General features: G+C 40.9%; 1 protein-coding gene across 5 annotated transcripts in view; it reads right to left on the bottom strand.

The window, feature by feature from the left end:
* Positions 1 to 4237: 4237 nt before the first annotated feature.
* The window catches only part of ppp1r12a (protein phosphatase 1, regulatory subunit 12A), a 56056-nt gene continuing 42696 nt past the window's right edge, over positions 4238 to 17597 (bottom strand). For 2 of the 5 annotated variants that reach the window (XM_078941951.1, XM_078941954.1), the window contains 12 exons: positions 16619 to 16709; positions 15715 to 15894; positions 15223 to 15391; positions 12705 to 12826; positions 12564 to 12629; positions 11431 to 11447; positions 11222 to 11339; positions 10605 to 10709; positions 10482 to 10529; positions 8955 to 9005; positions 7470 to 7699; positions 4764 to 5676 (listed from right to left, as the gene is read on the bottom strand). In XM_078941951.1, the coding sequence (XP_078798077.1) occupies positions 7562 to 7699; positions 8955 to 9005; positions 10482 to 10529; positions 10605 to 10709; positions 11222 to 11339; positions 11431 to 11447; positions 12564 to 12629; positions 12705 to 12826; positions 15223 to 15391; positions 15715 to 15894; positions 16619 to 16709 (1105 nt within the window). In that variant the 3' untranslated portion in view covers positions 4764 to 5676; positions 7470 to 7561. Of the gene's footprint in view, positions 5677 to 7469; positions 7700 to 8954; positions 9006 to 10296; positions 10331 to 10481; positions 10530 to 10604; positions 10710 to 11221; positions 11340 to 11430; positions 11448 to 12563; positions 12630 to 12704; positions 12827 to 15222; positions 15392 to 15714; positions 15895 to 16618; positions 16710 to 17597 lie in introns of those variants that run through there. The other 3 variants (XM_078941952.1, XM_078941953.1, XM_023952136.2) reach the window with 3 other exon arrangements.

Genomic DNA, 17597 nt, shown 5'->3' with positions numbered 1-17597 from the left:
GTCTTCGGTAAAGACGGCGTTTGTTCATCCCGTGTGTCTAGGTCGACTGTTGAAGATGGGGGGGGGGGGGGGGGGGGGGGGGGGGGTTTGGGTCGATTCATTTTGCAGTCAGAGAGGAGATGAAAATAGAAAAAGCAGAGAGGATGATCTCCGAGGTCTAACTCCATTTTTATGACTGATTTCCCTCCAAAAACATCAGTGCTGCTGTCAGGCGCCCATGGTGTTCACATTGGATGAGCAGGGAGGGGCTTCTTCTTCTTTTTCAACTGTTTACTAGCGCATGTCCGCCACCTACAGTTGGTGTGAAATGTCGAAGCGGTGCATATTTGGTGAATTTTGCTCCACGCTGTTTCTTTCACAGCTCTATTCCGATGTGTGAAAGACTTGATGGTAACGCATCTTTTTCCAGTTCAGTACTTACAGGATATTTAAGTGGTACTTTTTTGTCATGGTGCCTCTGTCAGTTCTCCTCCCCCTCCCAGCTCTGCTCTGCTCCTGACTCACCAGCTGTGACTACTCATCTCATCAACCACCTGCTCTACTTAAGGAGACCTAGCTCCAGCATTCATCACCAGTTCATTAACCCTGATGGTGCCTAGTCTTCCTTAGACTCACATCTGGCCCCCTTGCCTTGTACTCCAGCCTCGCTTCTCGCCAAGCCCCCACGTTACGTCACGAACTTCAAACCTCACCTGGACCTCCGGCCTCGCCTCGGAACAAAGTCTCGTCAGAACCGACGGCCAGGCCAACCTCCCAGACCTCATCAGATCAGAACAATAGATCTTATTTACTCACCTAACCACTTACCTGTCTCCTCCTTCCGGGTTGCAGCATCTGGGTCTGCCACGTTATCGGATCATGACACTTTTGTTATACCTAGTGGGTATTTTTATGGTACTTGCTGTGTATTTATTTGGTACTAGTTCCACAGTTAAGTAAAAAATAACTTAGGTCGGGTTGTTAGTAACCCAGCCTTAGAAGTTAAAAAGGGACTCACTTTTTTTAGAGGGACTGTAATTTAGGAACAAAAACAACCATAAATTGGGTTAAAATGAAATAAAAATGTAACCCAAACATTTACCCCAACATGAATAACTCAGAACAAATGACCCAAGAGTGTGTGCTAATGTGGCTCTCGTGGTATTTATACAAAAAAACACAATAACACAACACATAAATACCCAGTAGGTACTATGTAAAAACCTAGTGTACAGCATAAATACCAAGTAGGTACCACACAAGTATGAAACAAATATCGTACCACATAAATACACAGCATGTATGCTGTAAGTCCAACAAAAGTACCATATAAGTACCACTCAAATACCCTGTAAGTACTGTACTCCACACCAACAGGAACGGCCTTGACTCAAACGTCTTAGTCACCTTGTAAAGCACCATTAATTGAAGTCATTTGTTGCTATAATTATTTTCTACAGGTTATTTCCTGTCAAAGTCCTTGCTTAGTTGGACGTAGACGTTTTTGTCTCCACTGCTGGTGGCAGAAACTGCTGCTTATCCTCAAAGCTTTATCTGCAGAGTAGAGCTATAGATCTCTGACCCTCGCAGGCCACCGTCAGCGTGCAGACACGGACACATGCAGGTACAGGAGTTTGGTCACCGCAACCCCGGCTCGCCATGGGCTAGCTAGCTTGCATGTTGTCTTGCACTTTGTTTGTTGTGGACATGCGGTCACGCGTGGTGACACAGCCGAACAGTGAGGCGGTCATGTTATATTTACAGCACAGAGATGAGATGGACGACGAGGGCTGCATCAGCAGTCAAAACCACTTCCTGCACTGAAAATGATGGGAACTTCACCTGACAAACTGCAAGGATGTGCACCACCTAGTGGCGAGACAGTGAAACTGCAGCTCCTGAAGCTGTGTGATGATGGCGGGACGTTTAGCCCCTCCCTCAGTGGAATTTCACAGGCCAGGATTTGCAATTGAAAAAGAATTTAGCCCGGCAATATGCTATGAAATGGAATTAAAGATAACTGCAGAAACAATATACCACCCAGTAGATGTTATTGAAGGGTGTGTGGAAGATTATTATGATCTTTGTTCTCATTCTTTTATCTGAATTTGCTTGTTTTTAAGTCTGCAATCTGAAAAAGAATTGAAACTAAGCACAGAAATCCTTTCAATTATTATGTTTTTCTTCATATTTACATTTTTTCACCTTTATTTTGTTTGAAATACTTCCAAACTAAGTAAAGAGATTTAGATTCATGGAACTAGTAACACCTACTCTGACAAAAATAATTATAACTAAGAATACCTTTAAGACACTGTTTGGATACCTAGATTTGTGTTCAGATAGGAGAGTGTTTGGATTAGGAGTTTTAAATCCAATATTTACTCAAAAAGTCGGGTTTTGAACATCAGGACGTTGCAAATTGGTTCTGAGGTTCTTGAGAAAAGATGCTAAACCCTACAATGCTGTAAGTTGCTTAAAGTTTGGTTTTAGCTTTATTGATCGAGTCTAAAAGCTAATTTATCACGTAAAAGCAAAAATCGTATAGTTTTTAATTAAGGAAGTGGGACTGAAATGCACAAAAACAACAGTATTACAGCTTTTGCATTAAAAACGATTGCTGTGAAAGTAACAAGTCCTTCAAGGGAACCTAGAGGAACACCTTTGGTAACGTAAGCTAACTCCACTTCGCGCGCAGTGTTTTAATCTCCCACCTCCGGCTTTATTAAAAGACGCAGTTTTGTGGTGTTGTTCGGTGGAGTACGAGGGCCACCAAAAAATAAATTAAAAAGTAATAGTAAGGAAAGAAGGTGGAAGTGAACATGCAGTTCGTGCATCAGCAGAGCACAACTACTAAACTCAGTTTGGTCAAACTGTTGGATTTGAAGCAGTAAACTGAAGGTTTATTGATAAAGTTATAAATGTTTGACGGTTTATTCATGTTTTTTTCATTGATTGGTGGCTTGCAGGATCTCTGCAGACCGTTGAAGCAATCGGTATCCAACCCTTTCTTCAGTGTCTGTGTGATGCTTCTGTCTGACGAGTTGTTTTTTTTTTTTACCATTTTCTATGTTCAATGTTCTTAATAAAAATTGGATTTTGGGAAAACCGTTTGTTCCAGATCCAGTCCGGATAGAGCTCTGAACCTTGCAGTTGGTCTGTATTCAGACTGCCATCAAGCAGCCTTTCCTGATTTGAACCAAAACAAGTAAACAAAGCCATGTGAATAAAAAATCTCTTCACTCATTGGTCAGGAATTACGAGGGCGGAGCAAAGCAACTAAAGACAGAAATTATACAGTTTATCCAGACTTTTATGTTATTTATCTATTTTAGACTTTGTTCTCATTAAATTATGACTTTAAAGCTGTGATTTAAAATAAAAATGATTTTAAAGTGGACCTAATACTCCATCAACATATACCAACTATTTCTAACCGAGGCGGTTTTCCTAAAGCTTTATTTTATTTTTTCCTAGAGCGTTAGTAATGTTCACTAGAACTTCGTTTGTTTCTTTAATACTTTGCTGTAAACAGTGACGTTCCACAGGTTTAACATAGCAGTGCGGCTGTGACGTCAGCTGCTCGTTTGGGTTCATGTAAAGAGGAGAGATGGATGACAGGAGAAAATAGCTGATGTGCACCATCTAGCGGTGAGATGACGGAACTGCAGCTTAAAAGAAATTCCACCATGGAAAAAAGAATCTTTTGAAGAGTTCATCAAGAATTTTTTTTACAAAAATGTTAATTAAAATGTCAGAAATTTTGCAAAAGTAGCTTAAACGAAATTTGTTTAAAAATACTAATTTCAAAAAAATATAAAATAAATTTATTAATAGTTATTATAACTAAAACATGTAACTTTTGCTTATAAAGGTTTTTCCTACAATTATTTTGTCTTTTACACTGAGCAGTAACTTCTGTTAAATATTTCCTTTTTTTAAACCTCAATTCCAATAAAAATATGGAAGATTTGTGTCAAAAACCAAAGTTGGGTGTTAATTCATAAAAGACGTGTTTTAGAAATTGAAATCTTAATTTTTGTCACATATTTGGCAGATAAGCAATCTAGAAATAAAAGTTTTTGTGTTTTAACAAACCAAAAAATTTATTCCTCGATGACCTTTTTCAAAATGGTTGCCGTGGCGACCTTTAAAATATTTCAGCTTCGTCAACATATTTAGTTCTTTTGTGAACTTTTTACTTTTATTTTGACTGAACTTTAAGAACAAAAAATGTGTGAAAATGAAGACGCACAGGAAAGTTACAATGTACAAGTTTATTTTTGAATGAACTCTTCAGTGGTTGTAGTCACAGCACAGCTTGCATGTATTAAGCCACACACCTATTTTACAAGATGAGGGGGAGAAAAATAAAATAAAATAAAGAAAAGAAAAGAAAACAAAAAAAAAAACAATGGATGGCTGTTGGTCCATCAGCAGAGACTTCTTTTACTAAAACATCCTTAAAAAAGGCCACTGAAATGCGTCAAGATGCATGAATGGGGGCGCTGCTCCCCCAGCGACGGTGCAGTTTAGCCGTCCCGAATTGATTTCTCCGTTTAGGTGATGACACTTTGGCTAGAACACTACAGCTTTTAAAAGTTTGGGAACAAAAAGCGGCAGCACCGAATGGTGAGATGTGGTGAAGCCACAAAACGTGTTTTTTTGTTTTTAAACACTTAATCGGGGGGAAAAAAAAAAGACCTCGACACAGAGGAGAGGCCCGATAATCCAACCTCCTCCCATGTCTTCAGGCTATAAAAGAAAAATATTTTAAAACACACTTTTTTTTTCTTTTCTTTTTTTAATTTGTTCCTTTGAAATTTGTTTTTGCTAGTAACAGACGGGAACCATCAACGCATGCCATGTGCGGGTCTCAAACAAATACATACAGGTATATACAGCATCACTCAGTACCTGCTAAAACAAAGTGAGTATAAACCGACTACAAATGTAAAAAGAAACAAAAAAGGGAGGGAGATTGAGCGATGGCAGCGGTGGATGTGAAAAATCCTACTCATGATGGACTCTTTAAAGCATTAAAAAAAAAAAAATGCATATTGCACATACGGTGAAAGCTTAAATTCCACTAGGACCGCCTCCTTCCGCTAAAGCCAGACTCCCGTTTGCGGGAAAAGAACCAGGGGGCGGGGCTGCGTGCGAGTGTGGCGGAGCGGAAAAAAACAAAAACAACAACGGGATAAATAGGGGGGGGGGGCAGCACAGCAGAGAGAGAGGAAACAGGAAGTGTGGCACAAATAAAACCAGGAGGGGGGACGCGATAATATTTGTTCTTCGGGTGATAGCCGACGGGATGCAAGTGACTTTTTTTTTCCTCTATGTACAACTAAGGCTTACTGGTTAAATAGTTCGGCTTCCCCGCCCCCCCAGGCTCTCACATGCTGACCGAGGACTTTGTATTTATTTCTTTGCTCTGTAAACTGTGGTTTGATGGAGACAGCAGGATGGACAACGGAGGAGCACAGATGGGGACAAGTGTCATCTCTGATGTCTGCTGCAATTCTATCTAAGTGTGCAATTCCATTAGTCGATGCCGGAGGGGGGGCAGGCTAGCAGGAGCGGGTGGCTGGGTGGGTGGGGCGTTCGGATCTACTTGGAAAGCTTGCTAATGACTCGAATGAGCGCTCCGTTCTCGTCCTTTAGTCTCTGGTTGTCCGCTTTCAAGTCTGGGAGCATCTGAAAGGGAGAAATGAAAAAAAAAAAACAAATAAATAAAAAAGGGGGGAGGAGACGAGGGAAGGAGGAGACAAAAAAAAAAAAAAGAAAGAAATCAGGCTTAGACCAGTTTCCACAAACCAGTCAGGCCCGTTTCGCCAGAACGCCACCGCAGCCTGTTGACTGGGAGGACACTCCCCTCTCATACAAAACATGAAAACATTTTGGGTTTGAGAGGAGAACGTGAAGGCGGGCCGAGGTTCTGACCAAGCCATGCAGCGCAGGAGCCCAGTTCACACAGCAGAGAGGAAAAACACCAGATTTTTGCAGGACATCAAGAGTTTGTCCGGTTAGCATGCTAACCAGTGTGTTAAGAAAAAATACCACACACAAAGTAAAGGTGCCCCTGTGAGTCCCCAGGCCGATGGCTGACTGAGCTTTTATTTTGGTGAATTTTGCTAAATTTACTGGACACGTTGAGGTGAAAACAGGAACTGCTTCCTGTTTGTCAGTGCAGATCCTTGACTGTATACGAAAACTGGACTCAGTGGATCAAGAAGCCAAAGACGATAACCGAAAAAACAAACAAGCTAATGTTCACTCATTCCATTTGTTGGAATAACCATGTTCTAGATAAAGAAAATGGTCTTTTTGGTGTTTTTAACATGTTCTTGTATCAGTTCTGACATATGGAGAGAAAGTAAAGCATTTCTGAGATGGTAGGAAATACTTTGGGTGGGGCACAAGCTCCCCGCTCTGCTCCATCCTGATGCATCCACTTGTACACGACCAGATCCATGAACGTCTTCGTTTTCCTCGTCCGAGCTGGATTCTGGATCCAATTCTTATTTTTGTTGCACCAGTAAGGAGGGGCTATAAGCTAGCAGGAGAGCGTGTAAACAGAGAGCTCTCGGCAAGGGGGAGGGGAAGGGGAGGTGGGGTTGCTCCAACTGTTCCACCCAGAACTCCGGAGGAACAAAATTCGAGAAAACAGGTTTTTTTGGTGGATTTGGGTTAAAAAGCGTGTAGACCGCATTCAGGTGGTAGGGGTTGTGAACTTCTGATTGCCAAGAGTGGTTGCCATAGAAACAATGACTCAAATCGCACCCATTGTGGCTTAATGACGTCCTCTGGTGTTGATACGAGACCGAGTCGACTCTTCATTTCGCTTCATTGGAGCGTCATATTCACTCAGTCCAGTTATCACATACAGTTGATGATATTTGCATGGCCTTTATGTGGCCAGAAGGGGGCACTATAGTTGATTTTAAGGTGGTATTGGGTTTAAACTGCATAAGTTCTGCAGTTTAAACGACAGACTTTCAAGTTTGCACCAATTCAAATAAACCTTTATTGATCGCAGGTGCATGTCGGTCAGGCGTGGGGATACAACCTGACCGTGCATGCAGTCGTCGTCAACATTCGATGTCCGACTTTTATTTTTAAAACAGGAAAGTAAGAGGAGGAGGAGTTGGAATGGGGGAAGGAGGGGGGTAATTTATTTAAAACCAAAAGAAAGCGAAGTCGGTTCATTCATGCACGAACAAGCCAAACTCCGCCGGCGTGCTTACTCCCCGATGGAAGCACCAAACGGGGCACTACCAAAACGGTAGCAGCTCTGCGGCAGCTTAATGCTGTCTGACTCCGCCCCCCCCCCCCCCCCTCCTCCCACACTGACAAGGTGTGGAGGACACCTGACAGTGATGTTCGCACCAAAACAAAATCATCCTCCTCAATCGGGAAAAATAAAGGCGAGGGGGAAAGGGGCGGGGTCACAACAACCACATCATGTTTGGGGGCGGGAGGTCACCTGCCTGTCTATGGGTGCAGAGCAGAGCGCAGATGGACAGAAAGAGAGAAAAGAGGAGTGGAGGGGGGGTTGTGGTGGTGGTGGTGGGTGTGGCTTTTAGAGGTCGGCGCTGGGCAGCTGGCTGCAGGCCGACTGAGACAGCTTCGCCACCACGCGGGCCAGGGCCCGGTTCTCGGCCTGCAGCCGCTCCTTGACCTGCCGCAGGGCCTGAACCTGCTTTACCTGGGGGAGGTTCTGCAGGGGGGGGCAAGAAGCAGAACATGGGAAACAGAGATAAAACAAAAAAAGGGGAAACATGGCGGTGGAGAAAGAGAATTAATAAAGGAAAAGGAGGAAGGAAACAGAAGAGAAGGGGCCGAGAAGGAGGAGGAAGAGGGGGAAACAGAAGAGGAAGACTGTTAGAAAATGGGATAGATTTTAAGAAAAAGATGAAATGATTCTTGTTTTAGGCGGAGCGGGACAGCGACCCGTAGGTTCTGCAGCCTGAAAGGTCCGTCATCAGACGAGCAGGGATGCTCCTCTCCTCTGAAATCCCTTTTCAGATTCTGAACGGGAGCTCAAGCGCTCTTTCCAGGTTTCGCCCTGCTTTATTACTGATATGTTAGAAGCCTTTATCCTTTCAGAGTAAAACGCAAGCAAGACAAAAGCTTTAGATTCTTACCAAAACAAAATAACGAGCTTTCAGTGGCCCTGAAGCTTTTTTATCATTTCATTTGCCTTTTTAATTGTTGTGTAATAAACTTTATTAAAATTCTTTGCATAGGCGCCACCTCAGAAAAATGGATTTTTTGCTGCATCTTTTATTCAAAACCATCTCAGTTTCACTTTCGATTAAAGCTCCTCAGAACAGCAGCTAATCGTTTTTCCCACGGCTTGAAAGTGCACTTAACTCCAGCTGCAGCAGATCTATCAATCACTTTTTCAAAAATGATTTTTATCTTCTTATTTCGCTTTTGACACATTTAAATTAATAAAATTGACAAATGAAGAATTACCAATTAGTTTATTAAACTTCTGAACCAGGAAAGACAGATTTCTTCCTGCAATCTTGATCTACGATGACTTATTTTGAAATGATGAATCTTTGATCATCTTTATGTTTCGTTGATCGAAAGCAGAATGTTCTGTTTGTATCTCTGGTTTATATTTTCAGCTCAAATTCTGAACTGAACTTGTGATTTTGAATCTATTTTTTTTTGTTGTGGATCTAAACGAGTGTGTCTGAATATTAAAACAAATGTTTTCAGGCTTTTTCTTTGTCACTAATCCTAGATTAAACTGCTGTATTGAGGTTGCTGTTGCTTTAGCTGACCACTAGATGTCACTGTTTGTTCACCTGACGCTTCAATACTTTAAATCTTTATTTGTATCGTTTCTGTAAACAATAACCTCAGCTGCAAATGACATTTATCATCATCATATCTGGAAAAACAAACTATATTTAGATGATAAAACATCGATAAATGAAACATAACTGTGTGTACAGTACCTTAAGCTCCTCCTCCATCTCAGAAATCTTCCTTTCTAGAGCTCGTCTTTCCTGTGGGGAAGAGAACATATGCATGACCTCTGACCTCCACCATCAGAATGTCAGAAAATGCAGCGGAAGGTCGTGGGGGGTGACAGCACACACTCAACACACGCATGTTTTGTGAGGCGTCTACAAGCAGCAGCCAGACCGAACACGCCGTTTATGGGCGTCCAAATGGAGGTTTGGGTCGAGATGACAGGACGTCGGCGTGTGGGGGTCGTGCCGACGGTCTAACTGAACTAAGGCGCACATTTCTGAGTTGAGAAAGCGGATGATGTATGAATAAAAAGGTCACAATCTGACACGCCTTGGCTATGGGGTCAAATCAGGATCGGCTTAAAGTGAATGAAAAACCAGAATTTAGAAGAAAAAATAAATAAATCACTTGAAAACAATTTTGAACTCGCATCGCACAGCAAAAATGGGGATCAATATTGGAACTATCCAGCTGTACATGTAAGCGGCTGCAGTGAACGCATCAGAATGGAGTGGAGCAGGGAGCTGGTAGTACTTTCTACGTCACAAATACCAACTTTTTTAAACGATTTGAATAAAAAAAAAACTTAGAAATTCAATTTTGAGCCTAATTTTCTTAAAATGTGTCCATAATATAGGAGATATATATTATATATTTATTAATTTTGTTATATATTATATGATATACATGTCCTCCATCGTCAGAAAACTGTCTTTAAAAATATACGTATTTTAAATTTGAAAAAATACTGAAAAGGTAAATAAAAAAAAAAATTAAAAGGAGACTTTTCCTTTTTTGACTTTGGTTTATGTTTATGAAAGGTCTGAATTGAAGCAAAGCAACAAATGAAAAAAGCAAAAATTCAAAATACAACCAGCAGCTGTTCTACATACGCATGTATTTTTTACAGTTTCTGGTTTATTTTAAGTTTTTAGCATTTCATTAAATTTGAAATATATTCTTTTTTAAATTTACAATATTTCCCCACGAAATGTCTTTTTAAGCTCCACCAATCTTGTTTTTCATTCATTTTACGTTGAACCTGTTCGGCGCCACGCTTGGCGTCACACGGCTGAAGACCGCCGAACCGGTGGGAAACGACACAAAAACACAGGTGCAGCTTTCAGCAGCAGCAGCAGCAGCAGCAGCGCCGCTCCATCCCAAACACACACAAACGCTGCTGATCAGGTTCAAAACCCGGTGAGAGAGAAAAAAAGGCAGTGATCAGGGTGGAGGACGGGAGGGGAGGGGGGCGGGTCCCCGTTCACAGTGACAGCCGGCAGCAGAAAGGAGGCCGATACAAAAAACAGGGGAGGATCATACCACCACTGGGATGATAACGGGGCCTGCTTGTTACCTTCAGACATAAAGCCATCAGCAGGAGCGTTACTGTGACGCTTCACACAAATCAAACCAGCATCACCACTTTTCATTTCTAAACCGAGAGGCTGCACCCAAATGTTGAAGAAAATTAAAAAAAATAGACGCGGGACAGGCTCCGCCTTTACCCTTTTCTCCATCTCCAGCTGGGATCGGTCGGCGTAGCGCTCCTGCCTCTGTGGAGACACCAGCGAGAAGCGTCAGAAGCGGACCGACTTATGCTTTCATTCAGATTCCAGGGCTCGGCGTACCTGTGTGGCTTTCTCGAGTTGTAGCTTCAAGTCTTTCAGCTCCAGGTCTGTGTCGCGTAGCTGAGCTTTCAGCTTCTCGTTCTCGGCTAAGATCTGCTCGTAGAGCTGAAACGGACAGATCCGTCACAGGAGGAACAGGCCTGACTAAACGCTCCGACATGAAAGCGGAAATATGGCATAAATGATGAGGAAATCGAGCGTTTTCTGATTGATAAATGCACATCAATCAACGGCTGATAGCTTTACGCCAACAATACAATATTTCTTTCAGTGTAGTAAAAATAAACGTTAAGGATGTAATTATTGCTGTTCAATTGCAGAATAATTTTGGATTTTAAGTATATAGAACTACACAAACTGAATGGACTACAGTAAAGTAGATACATTTTCAAAGTAAAGGTTCTCATTTTCAAAATAAAACTGCCAATTGGGTTTTTTTTGGTAAAAAGAAACGAAACTGAAGTTCAACTTCCTGAAAAAAGTTCTGAAAAACTTATTTTTTGATGATAATTGATCATTTAAATAAAAAATATAATGAATACGAATAAAAAAAAATGTCTGCTAGCATGGCAGAGTAGACCGGGTCGGCAAAATGCATAGAAAAAGCTTCCGTTTACCTTCTTGTAGTCGGTGCTGTCGTCTCTGTCCAGTCGGCTGGAGTACGGCCTTCGACTTTCTCCATAGCTGCGGCTCAGAAGAGTGTCGTTGCGATCTAAAGATGAAGTGCTCTCATTCCTGCGTCGGTGAAGAAAGAGTTTGGATTTTAGGGACGCGAGCGTCAGGCAACGGCTGAAAGGGAGGCGGCGTGGGGGGGGGGGACTCTTACCTGGACAGTCTGTCGCTCTGTAAGAAAGCAGGAAACAAAACCCACAAAGTTAGTGACCGATGACAAGTACTACACAACATTAACCCACTAGCATTTACAAAGCAGAAAATGACCATTTTCAGTGCTAGAATATGTTGAATATTTTGCTCACTCATCCTCCTCTAGTAAACATTTATAAAAAAAGATGAAAAATAAGTACAATAATTCTCCAAATTGTCAGATTTTTTATTAATAATAATGTAACTGAGCATAAAGATTGACTTTGGTGCATAAAGAAACAAATATCTATATTTAAAGAATTGCTTTTTAAGATATGGGATTGTGGTTTCATTTATATTACTTACAAATGTGAGAAAATACAATTATTCATGAGCTAACAAATGTTATCGAACATTGAAAGTAGTTCAATAATGTCAAATATATTTATAATATTCTTTAATTAAACTGTTTTTGGCGCCTAAAGCTCCATTATAACAGGAAACATTTGATTTCTTAGTTAAAATCTTGATTTAAATGTTTAATAAAATCCTTTAAAGTCCCTTTATGCGCCTCTTTTGGCCTCATTCAGAAGCTTTTTTCATCATTTCATGTTTAACATTTTTGTTTCTCTTTGTGTCAAACATCAATTAGAAAAACATTTCATTTTCCAAACTTTTTTTCTGAGAATTCAAGGCGTGTGTAAAGAAGAAGCCTGGACAGGAAGTGACCACAGGGGACTTCCTGTGCTGTTCTTGTGTTGTTTTGTTATGCAGAAATGAGTCTGAATTTCCTCTTTAGTGCTTTTGTAGCTGCGGCACACTTCAAACTGACTGTAAGCGGCAGATTTAAGCGGATGTAGATCATCTCTCTGTTTCACTGTTCTGTCTGAACAGGAAATCTATTTTCACATCAATGCCTCTTTGGAGACGTTCAGATTGACATTTTCTTTTCATCCTCTTCTATTGTTGAAATGTCACCTTGATAAAAACTCACACATTTCTGCACCTTTCCTAAAACTTAGACTTCCTTTGCTTTGCGTTTTTGGAAAGGTTCAAGGTCGCTGCGGCAACAATTACCGGAAAACGGCTAAAAAGAGGCAACAGTAAAACTTCAGCGTTGGACAAAAGTGTCAAAATGAGAGGAGTTGTCTTCACCTGCAGCTCTCCCTTCAAGCTGCTCTCCTCCAAGTCCGACTGCTGGTCCGGGTCGTTCTCATCGCCCTGGAAAATACGGAAAACCCGGTTAGTCGACGCTTGGCGGCGTGCAGGAGGTCAACGTGAGGGATCGGTTTTTACGTCTTGAGTCCAGAAGGACACTCCGGTGGAGCGCCGTTTCTCACGGGGCCGCCTGCGATCCCGTATGGAGCGAGGTTGAGACTTGTCCTCGCCGTCCTTCTCGTCCTCCTTTTTGTCCATTTCTGTCCGAAGAGAAGAAAAACGATCTCTGTACGTATTTTATAAACCAAACGTGTAAAGATTATACCGGCCGGAACGTTCTCCGGGAAAATGATTTTCCTTCTAGCTGCTGTAATGTTTCCCTGTATCCCGAAGAACGTCACATCCCCGCCCCACACAATCACATCAGGTGTTCCTCAGGGCTCTGTGTTTAGCGTGACCCTCTTTATCATTTATACCGGAAGGGCCCGATATGTCAAAGGATGTGTGAACTCCAATTGGAACATTTCTGATGCCCTGCGGTGGCGTTGACATGACAACTACGAACACACGGGTCCAAATCAATAAACTGTTGAAAGAAAAATGAGAGAAAGGCTCATATTGTGATCATTCATCTACATTAATTAATTCAAAGTAATTGCCTGATTCTTTAAAATATACTTTTCCTAATAAGTCTGAGGGATTTTATGCTTATAAATACGTACATTTTAAATCCTGACTCTTTATCATGAGAGTTGCCTAGATGTAAGTAGATCGTCTGGACTCCTAATCTCTACTCTCAGTTGTGTTGTCAGAAAGAACGGATCTCCTTTCATTGCTTTGCTGGTTACTCTACATCACTCCTGTCAAACTCAAGGTCCGGGCGCCAAATCTGGCCCGCCATGTCATTTTATGTGGCCCGCAACAACATCAAAGTTTTTGATTTCTTAAGATAAAAATTTTATTTAGTTGAATAGATATTATTTAAGTGTAGCTGTTGTAATTAATCAATGTTTGCAGCTCTTGTGTGTGTGTGTGCAGACAAATTGTTGTCATCAACCCATCAGCTGGATGCAAGGCTGTGTGCAGCTTTTTTTTGTAAAATGTAACACGTGTAATACATGATCTTTGCAGCTCAGTTTTATGTTATTTTTCTTTATTCACTTGGACAGTTTGATCCTTTATTAATGGAGTTACGTGGCTTTTAATAAGTGGTCAAAATTTAAAAGAATTTCTGCTAGAGTAACAAGCAAACATATGTTTAATATGCAACTGTAATTGTCACTTTAAACAGTTATATTAAATAAAGAATGAGTTATTTAACATGAAGAAGTTATTACGTTTATTTTTCATTACATTTAATTACATGTATAAGTTATATCTGGCCCTTTGAGGACAGCCACTATGCTGATGTGGCCCTCGGTGAAAATGAGTTTGACACCCCTGCTCTACATCATGACCGCTCTTCCTCTTCCTCCTCCTCCTCCTCCTCGTGGAGTAAAAACATCCTGCGGCTAAACACTAATGTGGAACTTCCAACAAGAACAAGTTTCAGAATTAGGAGAAGCACATTCTAGTTAGAATATTTCTAGAGAGAATGTAGGTCAGCCTTGACTTGATCATTTTTCTGCGTATCTTAACTTTTTGACAATTATTTTATATTCTGAACATATTTTGAACTGTACGACTTTCAAATTTAAAGAGAATTATAATGAAAAAGTTGTTTTTTTACCATTTTATTATTATTTTGTAAAACAAATCAACATGAGAACGTGGAAATTCAAAAAGGATTTTTTTGTTTGTTCAAGGGAAAATAAATAGTTATAGAGTTAAATATTAATCTTAAACCCAGATAATCCGATGGACGGTTGACCTTTCGGTGAAATGAGGAAACACGGGCCAATGCCGCAAGAGAGGCAGAGTTTTGTCGCAGAACAAAGAGAACAAAGAGACGAGTGTTTACGTCAGTTTTCCCACAAGAACTTCTAGTAAGAGGATGGAAAGCCGGCTCTTCCTGCCACAGTGCTTTTGAGCAGCGAGCTCTGGTAGCAGCTAAGTGAAGTTAAAAAACGGCACATAAAAGTGGAAATTAAAATTTGACCACGTAAGAGCTATTTTTAAGCAATTGGTAAATGTTTGGATTAAATTCAAAGATTACATAATATAAATTGAAAGTTAAAAACCTATTTTCTCACTTTTTTGCACCTCCCTGTGGCCTAACAATGCCGATGTTAAAACATCTTCTTCGATTGTTAATTTTTATAAAGATATGCCGTGTTTTACAATATTTTTTAACAAAACTGTAGCGTCTTCTTTGCCGTTTTTCGGTCTCATTTTTTGGCGCACTACACAACCATCCCCCCTTGTTGTGGAAACAAATTTCTCCAACTTAGGAAGCAGCCAGAGAGTCCGGAAGACTTTGTTTTCATGTCTTCCACGTGTTCTAATTTAGCAAATGTGTTTCATTTAGTCTTGTAAAATCTCTAAAATATGTTCTTTGTTTATCTATCAATCACAGATACATTTGTGCTTTATGTTTTTTCTTTAGAAACGTATCAAATTATACTTCCTGCGCTCGTACTTCTACGATTCTTCGCCCCTGTCCGCCTGTCGGTGAACGCTACACGTGATCGGTTCGGATGAATTAACCGTTTCTGACCTTTCTCTGCCTCCCTGGAGGAACGGCTGTAGGACGAGGTGATCCCCGACAGACTGTTGGGCCTGAAGAGGGAGCCGGAACTGGAGGACAGCGGGCTCGAGGAGGAGGTGGAGGAGGCAGTGGTTACCGAGGAAACGGCGGAGGCCAGCGAGGATGAAGGTCGGTAACGCTGGAGGACAAAGAAAAAGCGGACTTTTTATGGGAAAAACCACAAACTTTCACACAAGAAAAAAAAAACACAATAAAACACTTTCATACAGATTTCAGCAGATATTGTGAAAATAAACCAAAAAAAGTAGTTTGAAAAAATTAAAACTAAGAAAAATAATAAGTTTTGAAGTAAAGACAACAGATGACATTAAGTTTTATGTTAATCTGATCAAATCAAAGTGTTTTCATGGTAAAATGAAAGAAAAAAAACAGTAAAACTGATATATAAAGTACTTTAGAGCAAAGGTTGAACCTCGGATGAGACAAAAACAAGACCTGTACCTCTTCAAAGCTGCGGTATTTGGACCGGTAATCGTCCTCCTTGGTTTCAGTCTCCTTCTTCTCCTCTTGTTTCTCCTTGTCCTGCTTCTCTTTCTCTTCTTTCTCCTCCTCCCAGGTCTTTGGGGGACGACTCCTGCCGATGGTTTTCTCAGCCTCCTGCAGGTCCGTCAGAGTCACGCCCTGACGGAAGAACCCTCCTGTTAGACTTCATGGTACGAACCTCATCCACAGTTTGAAGATGGTGGCCAAAAATAGTTTGAACGTCTGACCAAACACCCTTTTTCAAATCCCAAAAATGTCTAATTGAAGCCACGGATATTCAGGATGCAGGACAAATATGATCTGCACACTTAGAAGATGTCTGTGATCAGTAGGACAAACTGTGGGAACACTTTAGACATTAAAGTGTTGAATGTTAGAAGTCCTCATTTTTGTGAACTAAATGCCAAGAAAAGGTCAGACATACAGCTCAGACAGTCACCGTTTGGGTCCAATGTTTTCTACCGAAATCACAAATGTTACCGCTTTTATTTTGAAAAAACTGAGCTGAACCTCAGCCTTTAGACACAAAGGGAAGCTTTTATTTTGTAACTCTTAAGACAGCACTGCAATTCAGCGCCATTTATTACAAACACTGTAAAAAAAAACAACTGTGTGGTTTTTATCCTTTTTCTTACAGCTGTTTTCACACTGGAAGGTAAATTCTCATCATGTAAACCCAGCTTGGTCTGAAAAAATGTCTTTTTTTGTACAAAAGAAAATAAGAAGAAGCAGAACAGATGAAACAAAAAGGACTGAAAACAAAAAGATGTTTTCTATAGTTTGACTCATTAATGTAAAGTTTATTTTTTGCCGGGCAATAGTTTTATAATAAAGATTTAGCTCAAAGTGAGGGCTAACAAACCTGGGTGGACCTCCTGGACTGGCGCGCTTGTCTGGATCGAGCTTTCCTCTGAGACTCGGACTCCTCGTCTCGCACCGGAGTCAGATAGGACCTAATAAAAGCGCACAAAAACAGGTCAACAAAAACATCACAACCCAACAAAAAAGGAAAGATCTTTAGTTTCTGCAACACAGACCACAAAATCAAAGCTGCTTTTCTGGGTTTGGAGCAAATTCAGGGACGACTGTTACAGAAATGAAATCATTTAAGTTCTGCTTGGCAACAATTCTATATGACAAAGTGAGATTTGACATCCTCTTTTTTATATATATGTTTTAGAATGTATATTTGCAAAATAATCAGTATGACACTGGTAAAAACCAAGTATGTCTGTATTTTATTTAGTGTGTTCTCTTAAGAGATGAATAAGAAAATATCATTTTTATGTCTCTTTTCTGTGTTTAAAAATATGCATTGAAAATTAGTAGAACTTCATGCCAGCTCAGCCTCTTAGGAAACCTCTGAAGTAGAGATGCGTGTTTGTTCCTTAAAGACCGATTGTAGACATTTCTAAAATAAATGTTTCCTTTGGCCAACAAAAAGATTGAAGCCTTTAAAAATCTTCCCTTTTAGAGCTCTAATGAAAACAGAGCTTCCATTACAGGCTGACCTTTAGCTATTAGGGTTTGGTAAAAAGAGAAGGCGGCTGCAGGGAGCTTCTGTTGGCCACACGGACGTTTGAACTCCTTCAGGGGAGAATGCCGCCTTTGCCCTTCAGCAGAAACTGCTGCTTCTGTCCATCTTCCTTATTTGGAGAAGTTGTTGGAGCTGAAACGGCCGTGGCCCTGCTCCCACTGTGACAGGTGGCTTATTTCAGCGCCACCACAGGCAGCCGTGCACGCCACCTCGCTAACGGACACGCTCGGTTCCCTCAGCAGCTCTGGATCAAACTCCTCAATTTAGAGCCAATTGCACCAACGGCTTGAAGTACCTCGTGTAA

Source organism: Oryzias latipes, chromosome 23, assembly GCF_053564925.1.
Source record: "Oryzias latipes strain Hd-rR chromosome 23, Olatipes_Hd-rR_3.1".
Lineage (NCBI taxonomy): Eukaryota > Metazoa > Chordata > Actinopteri > Beloniformes > Adrianichthyidae > Oryzias > Oryzias latipes.
The sequence above is the reverse complement of the archived record's forward strand: the minus strand, read 5'-3'. Positions and strand labels throughout refer to the sequence as shown.